The 9979-nt window shown below is 40.4% G+C and overlaps 1 protein-coding gene and 1 long non-coding RNA gene across 2 annotated transcripts; both read right to left on the reverse strand.

Moving 5' to 3' along the window:
- Positions 1-1713: 1713 nt before the first annotated feature.
- On the reverse strand, positions 1714-3343 carry LOC122021824 (BOI-related E3 ubiquitin-protein ligase 1-like). Its single transcript, XM_042579991.1, has 3 exons — positions 3185-3343; positions 2556-3003; positions 1714-2464 (listed from the first exon to the last, which is right to left on the reverse strand). The coding sequence occupies exons 1-3, from the start codon at positions 3226-3228 to the stop codon at positions 1928-1930; spliced, it is 1029 nt and encodes a 342-aa protein (XP_042435925.1). The 5' UTR covers positions 3229-3343; the 3' UTR covers positions 1714-1927.
- Positions 3344-8302: 4959 nt separating this feature from the next.
- Positions 8303-9401, reverse strand: LOC122021210. The gene is made up of 2 exons (XR_006122475.1): positions 9279-9401; positions 8303-8902 (listed from the first exon to the last, which is right to left on the reverse strand). It is a non-coding gene; the product is annotated as an uncharacterized LOC122021210 (long non-coding RNA).
- Positions 9402-9979: the final 578 nt, after the last annotated feature.

The following is a 9979-nucleotide window of genomic DNA, read 5'->3' on the forward strand; positions in this document are numbered from 1 at the left end:
TCTGACAGCTATATAAACCTTAGAGAAGATAAGTGCAAGGAGACTCTCTCTTCGGCTACATCAAGCTCTCTTGCTTCTTCCTCCTCTAATTTCATATCTAAAAAAAAATCTAATTTGAGTGTCAAAGTGGTTTGCTGAGATCCCTTCTAAAGAGCATTTTAACTTTTTGTTGATGTATTTTTTTTGGGTACTTTCATCCTCCTTACTGATGATCTCCAAAGAGCATGTATGTCAGTCCATTCATTGACTAATGTCTTGATAATCCATGATATTTAATTGGAACACATATAATTTTTTTCCCGTAAAATTACATGTAAAAACTTTGCTAGACCTCATCATTCTTTCAATACTATCAAATTTCATGCCCTCATGGGTGTGGTATGATATAGTAATAAAATACCTCGAGCAGTAAAATCAAAATTTGAATCTCAAGTAAAATGAATATTTTAGAAATCAACTTTGAATATGCATAAATTATGCTTCAAATTTAGTGTATATATATACACTATTAAACTTCTCCATAGTTATGCTCCAAAGTGCTTTTCAATAGTTGGATGAAAAAAACTTTAAGTCAGGCATTAGCATTACACTGAAAAAACATATATAATAGGTAAAAACTAAAAACCTAATTAACACAATACTTCAAAGACTTAGGGAGCCTAAATAGTGTTTTTTTAATGAAATTTGACTAGTATAAAAATTATATAATTTTTTTTTATCATATAGTTACCCGATCTCTTGAATACAAACACCAAGCGTAAATAACATAAAAATGAAAATGTAGAATAATTTCAAAGGCTTTAAGGAATAAAACAGAGAACTTTGAAATTGAGAGTGTCTGATTCTGAGCACATAAAATCAGTTTTGCCAAATGTACTGCATGATCTCTTAGTATTTAAATAAACTAGTAGAATACAACTATTATAAGGGCTACACGAAATATAAAACGGGCTAATTTTAAAATTTTAATAATATATGAATATTTAATAATTTTGGATGAAATTAATGTATGAATCTTATAATACACAAATAGCATAGAATAACTTCCTAGGCTATAGAAAACAAATCTAGAATATAACATAAAAGTCATTTACCCTAAAAAAACATAGCATGCTCTAGAGAATACAACATAAAAGCATTTTCAATTTTGAGGCAATCTAAATTAATAATAATAATAATAATAAGATAATTTTCATAAAAAGGGTTTTTTTTTCTAAAAAATAACATCCTAATATATTTTTATCTAAAAATATTTTTATTTCAAGGTTATAATAATTATAAATGTAGTAGCTCTTGATCTTATCCAATATACAGCATGGTCTAAATTTGCTAGATTTTAAATCTTCAACGGCCTTGAAAACTCTTAAAAATAAAAATAAATAAATAAATATTAAACTAGAAAATAAACCCTCGAACATAACGCCAAACTCCATTTTCAACCATGTTTTTGCCATGACTTCGAGAGGCTAAAAGAATCTCACAAGGTATCAGTCAAATATATATAAAAAAAAGGTTAACGCGCAATTTTAGACAATATACTTGCTCATTAAACTTCTAGTCTTTTTAAAAGTAAAAAACTATTTAATTAAATTTAAAAGAGCAAAGTTGAAGGTATACCTTTTTTATGATAAATAAATAAAACGCTCCTTTCGATGTGTTCGATATTTCCACCCTTGGAATTGTTAAATCCAGCGAAATTAGACGAAAATTACGTAAGTGAACAGTAAGGTTGAATTCCCAAGCTAACAAACGGGCTATGGATAGATACAACACGACAAACGCTATAAGCTTTCGACAAAAAGAAAAAAGAAAAAATTGCTAAAAAGAAGGAACGATATGAACAAATTACACAGCCGAACCGACTGGCGAACCGCCGGGAAAACGAAAAAAAAACAAAAAAACCGCGCGGACAATTGCCGGCGGTTCATCAGCACATGAAGACTTGTAGGCGGCTGTTCTTTATGGCGCCGCAGACGGGACAGGCGACGGCGACGGACTCGCACACCTTGCAGAGACAGAGATGCCGGCAAGGAAGAAGAAGCATGCAGACGTCCTTCTCGCAGCAGACTTTGCATGCCTTGGCCCTCCGGGATTCCACCGCCGGAGCGGCGGCGGCGGCGGCGTTGTCAGCTTCGTAGCAGCACGACTGAGCGTCTTCAGCCCCTAAATCGCAGGACATGACGTTCGTTTCTCGGTTGGCCACGCGCTCGTGCAGCGCTTGCTCGAGAGTTGTCCTCAGATTGCTAACGATGGCTTCGTTGTTCTTAGCCATGTTGAACCAGAGCTGGTTCTCCGCGCTCATCAGCCGTATCTTCTCCTCCAACTCTACATTCCGGAGGAGAGCGCTCTGCAACCCTGTTTCTTTCTCCATCAACTGCTTTGCCGCTTGTTGCCCACACACAGAGAGAAACGCCCGGTAATGTCTGTTGCACATCTCCTCCAATTCGCATCGCAATCGCTCGTTCTGTAAGCAATCCGAGTCAGTCACCGATAGTAAGAAGCAAGAAAAGAAAATTCGAGCAATAGACTAATTGATACGGAAGGAATCATGGTACCTGAAGACGAACGAGCGAATCGACTTCCAGATTTTGTTGGTAGAGAAGAGAAACGAGATCATGGACAGTGGAAGATACGGGCTGCGGAGTCAAAGCCTGCCGGCCACTGGTTGAAACACCACAGGACTCCTGCAATCGACTCTGTACAAGCAGTTCGTGCACGCCAACTCCAGCTCCCTTCGGCGGCGCGCTGATGTAGGTAAAAGGATGCGTTGCCGTAATCTGGTTATGGCAAGGCAAAGCCACAGACTCCACCCGCGCCCGCTTTCCCGGATGGGATTCGTTGCAGGTGAGCTCGCTCTTTCGGTCGCTTAACATCGTCGGATTCAACACGATTTGTCTCGCCTGCTGCTGCATCAGCAGTTTTCCTCCTTCGCTGCCAAGGTTGCTTCCAAGTTGCAGAAGATTGCCAGCGTCTTGGTTCACAATCTGGAGTTCATCCATCCCTCTGAAACACCAATCACGGAAGAAAACAAAGGTCTGAGACAAAGAAATCAAACACGAAGGGGTCTCATATGGGCCGACGGAGGCATCGACTCCGATACGAGAAGAATACCCAGAGAATCGCTCTACGAAGTAGACGAATCAACCGAGAATTCGACGAGAGCGAGAAATCTGAAATGACTCACCGATACCCGAAATCGGAGGCGAAAACCATGGCTTCCACTGCCATCACCGACCGATCGAAACGATCCCGCTGTCCACCGCGAAACCGTCTTCGTTCCAACAAACAGAGCGCACGAAATGCTGGGCGTGCGTGACACCTTTATAACCTTCTCCAACTCCCCTCTCCCCCTTTATATACAAACCACATAAAAGAGAGCGTGGGAGAGGTGGACACGTAGGACAGATGAACCCAAACCAAAATACGGCTCGGCTCGGCTCGGCTTGCCGATTAAAGAGGCGTGGGAAAGCCAACCCGTGGAAACAAAAAAACAGAAAGAAAAGAAGTAATTGCAGGGTTCGGTTAATTGTATTTTATTTTATAATTACGAGTTAATGGCGGCAACGGACGGTCAACGACGCACGCGAGACGTGGTGGCGTTTTCGTCGACTAGCGAACGTGCTTCTCGAAATGGTACGTGAACTGCCGCTTCTGGATTCCATGTACTCATTAAAAACCCAATATTAATTTCATCCTTTTGCTTTACCAATGCGACGCACCAACTGCGAAGGCATCCGCGTCAGTCATGGGAATAACGTGACTCCCCCCACACCCCCCACACACACCAACAATTAAAAAGGCTACGAAACGATAGCGTCATAATTATGGTGCCGGGTCGGGCGTTCGCTGCGCTGCGCTGCACCGCCGGAGCCGTTGACAGCGGGCAGTGGCCGTGCCTGCCCTACCCTGCACTGCAGCAGCGAGCGACAGCCTTGAACGGCTTCTGACAGCCAGCGTCCTCTGCGATTTCCTTTCCCCGAACCTTTATTGATTACAAGGTCACGCCATTACTACTCCATGTCTCGGATTCATTGTTCCTGTGGCGGTTTGATTAATTGACTAATATAATGGGACGGAAAAAGGCGAGGGGGGACCACGGCGATTGGCGGGAAGAGGAGGAGGAGGAGGTGTAGCCTGTAGGGGGAGGAGGAGCACCTCGTCCCGTGTCCGTACTTTATGCCACTGTCTGCTTTAAAAAGCGATCTCTCAGACCAACGCCAGCCAGTTCCTGCTCCACCATTATAGCGGAGCAGCAGTAAATCGGCAGCGGTAATTTTACTATAAATATAATATGCGCACACCGGAGGGCGGGCACCGTATTTGACACGAAGGGTGCTTCGCCGGTGGCATGGTGATCCGGTCAATGGAAACAATCATATCGATCTCGTAAGCCTCGCCGGCGCCCATTTCTGCGTCGTCTTGGCCTTGTGACCTTCCGTTTCCTCTTCCGGGCACAGTAACGATGGAGCAGTGTGGTTTATTATTCGTATTAGTGATTGATGGCGTACGTCTCAGGTAGAGGTAGCAGGCAGGGTACGTGGTGATCCTGTGCCATGGCCAGTTGGCCTCGGCCTGCTGCATGCGTCTCTGTCACGAAGCAGCGACTGCGAGCAGTGCCTGTCTACGGACGTCCATCCATCCATCCAGACCGTATCGCGGACGGATTAAATTTACCATTTTTGTGTCAGATCGTAACTTTATATTTAGCAAGTGATGAGCGATCGATGATTTCATTTGGGTTCATTAAAAAGAGGACTCGTCGATTGCAGGCAGAATAGTTATGAGCAAGGTATCCACTGTCATCCCTTGCTTGGTAATTGCACCAATTGACTTTTCTTTGCTCCATTAATGGCTACATACGGCTTTTGCCTTCGTTTCTTACATTGTTGGGTCCGAGCAGTGCCCACTAAACTCTCGAAACGTGGGCGTTGGGTGCGTTTGGAGATTCAGGGAGCACGTTGGGGATGTTGGAGAAGGTGGAAGCAATTAATTAACTTAATCAAAGTCTTAACGGAGGATATATACCATGCTTGCCGATGTGGTCGAGTTGATTTAATTATGTGAGCACGTGGTTGAGAGAGGCTGATAAGCCATTTAGATTCGATCATGCCATCATGGGCTGAGTTAATTAAAAATTATCGATTATGGTTCGCCATGTTTTTATATTTAAGTTCGGCAAATATAATGGAAATGGAGAATAGGTGGTGACTTATGGAGAGCTACTAGCCATTCCATTTTTTATCATTGTTTTTTTTTTTTCAAATATAAATGATGAATTGAAACCTCTCTTACAGCTACGATGAGGACTTGCACATCATTGCATCAATTAATCGAGTTGGATAGGAACTAATTTATAAGCACGGGATTAAATCGCCAAACTCGTTTATTATTTTATTTGTATGTGACAGGATCATATCTCACAACAGAATAGTTATTGCTTCTGGATTTGCATTTAGTTAACGAGGGGAATGAAATTTATTTATAATCAGAGTTCTTGCCCTTCCGATGTGAATTATTAGTAACCCTACATCCATTGATCGAGTTGTCTTTTCTATTATTTATTTGTGCTCGAGCTTATCATTACAACGACATTTGGCCTCGACACTTAAATTAATGCTCCAAATTCAACATGTTTAATTGCTTTGGGCCTAAGCTTATCTTGTATACAACGATCCCCCAACAAATAGTTAGATAAGTCCAATAAATGCCAAAGACTTGCATGTTGCCATTGCTCGAGCAAGCACATGTTTCACAATGACTATAGTTCACCGTTTCTTTTCTTATTAATCCAATCGAATCGGATAAGAACAGCTCGTGACCCACCACCGGACCATGCGTGCACTGAACAATTAGCACATATAATGGTGATTGAGGGAACGTACGTGTAGTAATTAGTTACTCATGACTTTGTGATCTAATGGTTATTGGTCTTCTTCAGGGTCATAAAATGATCTTTCAATTCACATTTAATCGCAAGTAATGCCAAAGTTTGTCTTCTTGATTGACACTTTATCACTTGGAAAAGTAGTGGAATTATCATCCACAATTCCAACTGGCTGATCTATTCAATTCGCGCGGTACATGTAAAAAAATAAATCCTAATCCATAAATATTAAAAATATCTTAAATATCATAAAAATAAAAATTATTAAAAATAGTAAAAAATTTCGAAAACTAAAAAGGGGTCTAAACAATTGATTTTAGGCCCAAAATTTTACGGTTGTCTAGCTTCCAAGCACAGCCCTTTTCAATAATGAACCATGTGCCACACAATTAGCTCTGTGTTGTCGTGTTGGAGCGCCGGCCATTGCTCATTTTCTTTTTGAATTAATGTGCTGTTCAGAGCTTACATGCGCCTAGCTAGAGCTTGTAAGGTGGTGTTACTAAATCATTTAGATCTCCAGAGATCTATAGCTGCTCTCTCCGTCTATGGGCTGCTATAAATCCACATCCTTTCTTGCTTCTCCATTTTATCTTTACCTTGTTGAGTTTTTAATTAATCATCCTCTCTCCTACTTATTTGCTGCATCTGCACTTTCTGAAGCTTGTAAAAACCTCAAGAGTTGAGCTATGTTATTCAGTTTTTTTCTCTCTAAAAAATAGACAAAGGAGCTGATTTAGAGATTCACACCACTAGTTACCAGGTAGCTATGAACAACAAATTGAAGATTATTGGAAGCTACTTGGAAGTTAATTTAAACACCAACAACCACTTTATTAGAATCTTAATACAAGAAGTAATTTCCCTTGTTGCCTTGCAATGCTCGTCATATAGATATATACAATGTCTTGTTTTTATAGTGACGTATTATTTGATCGATATCAATTAAGATCATGTTTAATGAGGTTAATTCTGGTCAGTTGAAATCTAATCAGGATATCTATCAACTCAATATTTTAATATTTCAGATTGGAAGTCTATATTGATCCTACAATACTAATGGAGTCAATTTTGGGAATCAAAGTCTATGTTCCATTACAAAAGATATCAGATGTTGTGTTTACTACTGGCCACTCGTTTGGATCTCTGATTGCTCTTGTAAAGTTGATGTAGATATTACCATCAAAGCTCTCGAAAGAGGATTTGCATCAAGCGACACCTCAAGGAGAATTGGTTGCCACTAGAGACAATGCACCAAATTGGAGATGTGATCAAGATCGTAGAGCTTATAGTCAATGATCTAGAAATAAAGTTATAAAATAGATTAATCACACTAGGTCGGTCATGCATGGGCTCAATCAGTTCAGTTCATTTAAAAGTCGTGTCGGATCAAGTATGAATAAAATAATAAAAAATATATAAATAAAATTTAAGAAATATATCAAAAAGAGTTTTAATTTTTATTAATAGAGTTATTTTTTCTATTTTAAAAATTACTTTTGTATCTTTAAAATTTTGAGTCCAGTTCGTGTTGGGCCTTCTCAACTTGTACGCCGAACCACTGATGCCCATTCCACCTTGTGGACCAGGCCAGGCCCTATTACTTGGCAGACCATGCTAAACACTATATAAATCAGGCTAAGGCGGAGGAATACTCTAACAAGCTTCAGTATGATAAATTATTCACTTTATCCCGGACTTTGTTTTAGGTACATTGTTCAAAGAACAAATTAAATACAGCACAGGATATATAAATTATTTGACATGCTACAATATATCTGCAATATTATACTTTCAAGTAGCACTATGCCGTGGCCCACCAGCGTAAGCTTTGATCATGATAGCTTCAGATTTCTTTCTTTCTTGTAAATTATACTTGTTTCTGCGTTTACAAGTCCTAGATTTACACGACTAAAACTCTGGATAGACCTGTTGCCAGTGCTAGAAAGAAACAAAGTGATACATATAAAAAATGAAATAGAACAAAACCTGTCCAGGATGCATTCTCAGATCTAAGAATTTATCTAGACTATTTACATATAACTCTACTCTGACAAAGAAGACAGGCACTAAATGCCAATGTTCAATCAGGATAAACAATAGTTGGAGAAATACACCGTCAGTTGATCCAAAGGAGGCAAACTCATCACGAGCATCACTGAGGAACACTTGCTAAAAAATTTGTTCAGCAAGTTTATCCACAACTGAGCTTGCATCTTGCTGTTGTGACGAAAACTTACAAGGCATCCATGCAATCATGTGTGATCATCCAAATGAAACAGGAGAAAAGAGTTGAAAACAGAGATATGTTGTGTCTCAGAAATTGGTATTTGTCCATGGATAGGATATTAGCACACTGGAGATCACATCGAGATGGTTTTTTTTAAAAAAAAAAAGTAGGATGATATCTACAAGAACAGATTTAACAACAAATAGATCTCCACAAGAAACTAGTAGCCCTATCTTTCACTGAAGAAAGATGGGGATTTTACACCACACTTGTTATTCTTAGCCTTCTGATCTCTCCACCAAACATAAAGAAGGGGAAGCAGCGGGGGTTAAGGATCGGGTGGGCGGAACACACAACACATATGCAAACATCAATTTCCTCTCTGAAGCAATCGAGAATCACCAAATCGATGTTTTTTTTTTGTTATTCTAACTCATCTTCCATGGACGGAGTGATTCACTGAGCCTCCACGGTAGAAGCGGGGGTGGCCCCTGACGGCCGTGGCGAGGGGATCGTGGTGGGCGAGCGCGGCGAGTGGCCTTGGGAGTTGGTCCTGTGGAGGCGACACTTGAAGGAACCAGCGTGGGTGGCCGGAGCGCACACGCACTTCGGGGCCGCGCCGCCGGCGACGCCCGGGCCGCAAGAGGAGGAGTTCGAGGAAAAACTCCGCCGCACTACCCCCCGCGGCGACGGCGCCTGGTGGTGGCTATGGTGGTTGTCGTAGCTCTCCTCCTTGATCACGAAGTTAGACGCCATCACTTCGGCTTAATTCTTGATGCTCTTCTTCAGATCTGAAGCAACAAAAGTATCGATCAGAATAAGAAAATATCCTAAAAAAATGCAACCAAAAAAAAAAAAAAAAAAAGGAAATCCGAAACAAATAAGAGATTATTAGATTGGCATCCACAGATCTGGAGGAAAAATAAACTAAATATCTGTTCTAGAAAATAAATATCTAAACTGATATAATTGCGAAAATGAAATCAAACTGTAGCAATAATAGAAACGATGACGAGCGGGAGAGATAGTGACTCCTGAGTCCCGACTGAAAAGATCCGCGCTAACTTTGGAGTTCTGATTTATTTCAGATTTTCTGATATACTTCGATTAAATCCAAACAAACAATTCTGGAGAGGGGAAAAACAAGAGAGAGGAAAGAAAAAGAACCTTAATAACAAGATTGAGGAGCCAAACCAGCAAACTGCATTCCCCGGCAAGATGCTCAAATTTATAGAGCCGACGACCCCAGCAGGGGCAGTTCGGGGTGAGCTCACCGCAGCGGTGGGGTCGGCAAACGTTTGGTTGTTTGCTGAGGTGTCCCAACTAAAAAGTTTATTCGCGCACACAAAGTGACATAACTACCCTTGAAATGGAGAAAATGGATAAGCTTATAAGTTATTTGATTTAAGTCCAGTTAAATTTAAAATAAACTAATCTATTAAAATAGATGATCGTCCAAATTTGATTTATTTTTTTTATAAATTTAAGTTTGATTTATTATTAATTTGAATTTAATTCATTTAGATATTATTAAATTTTAATTTTGAGTTTATTTTATGAATATTAACGAATTTATTTAAATTTATTCAGTTCATTTGTATCTCTAAGTGAAATAAAATGGGAGGCTAATGATGTAATTTGGGCGGGGACCACCTTGTGCAATTTTGTCCCCGACCTCAATAATTGCGTGCAGGCGGCATAGAGGGGCCCGCTCAGGCTGGACGAGATCAACCAACGGGATAGGTCATAGGAGGAGCCGGTGTTGAAGCGGGTCAGGTCCGTATGGTAGAGTCGCGATCGAGCTCAAATGGGTGGGGCCCACTTGGGAATTATTAAGATTTAAGGGTGAGATGGATGGGAAATCAAGT

Source organism: Zingiber officinale, chromosome 9A, assembly GCF_018446385.1.
Source record: "Zingiber officinale cultivar Zhangliang chromosome 9A, Zo_v1.1, whole genome shotgun sequence".
NCBI classification, from domain to species: Eukaryota; Viridiplantae; Streptophyta; class Magnoliopsida; order Zingiberales; family Zingiberaceae; genus Zingiber; species Zingiber officinale.

What these genes read in the sequence shown, in the direction of transcription:
- LOC122021824 (XM_042579991.1), bottom strand. Translation starts at nt 3,228, where the DNA reads ATGGCAGTGGAAGCCATGGTTTTCGCCTCCGATTTCGGGTATCG. An exon ending in GCCTCCGATTTCGGGTATCG is followed by an intron (nt 3,004 to 3,184) that starts GTGAGTCATTTC and finishes TTGGTGTTTCAG; the next exon opens with AGGGATGGATGAACTCCAGA. An exon ending in ATTCGCTCGTTCGTCTTCAG is followed by an intron (nt 2,465 to 2,555) that starts GTACCATGATTC and finishes GATTGCTTACAG; the next exon opens with AACGAGCGATTGCGATGCGA.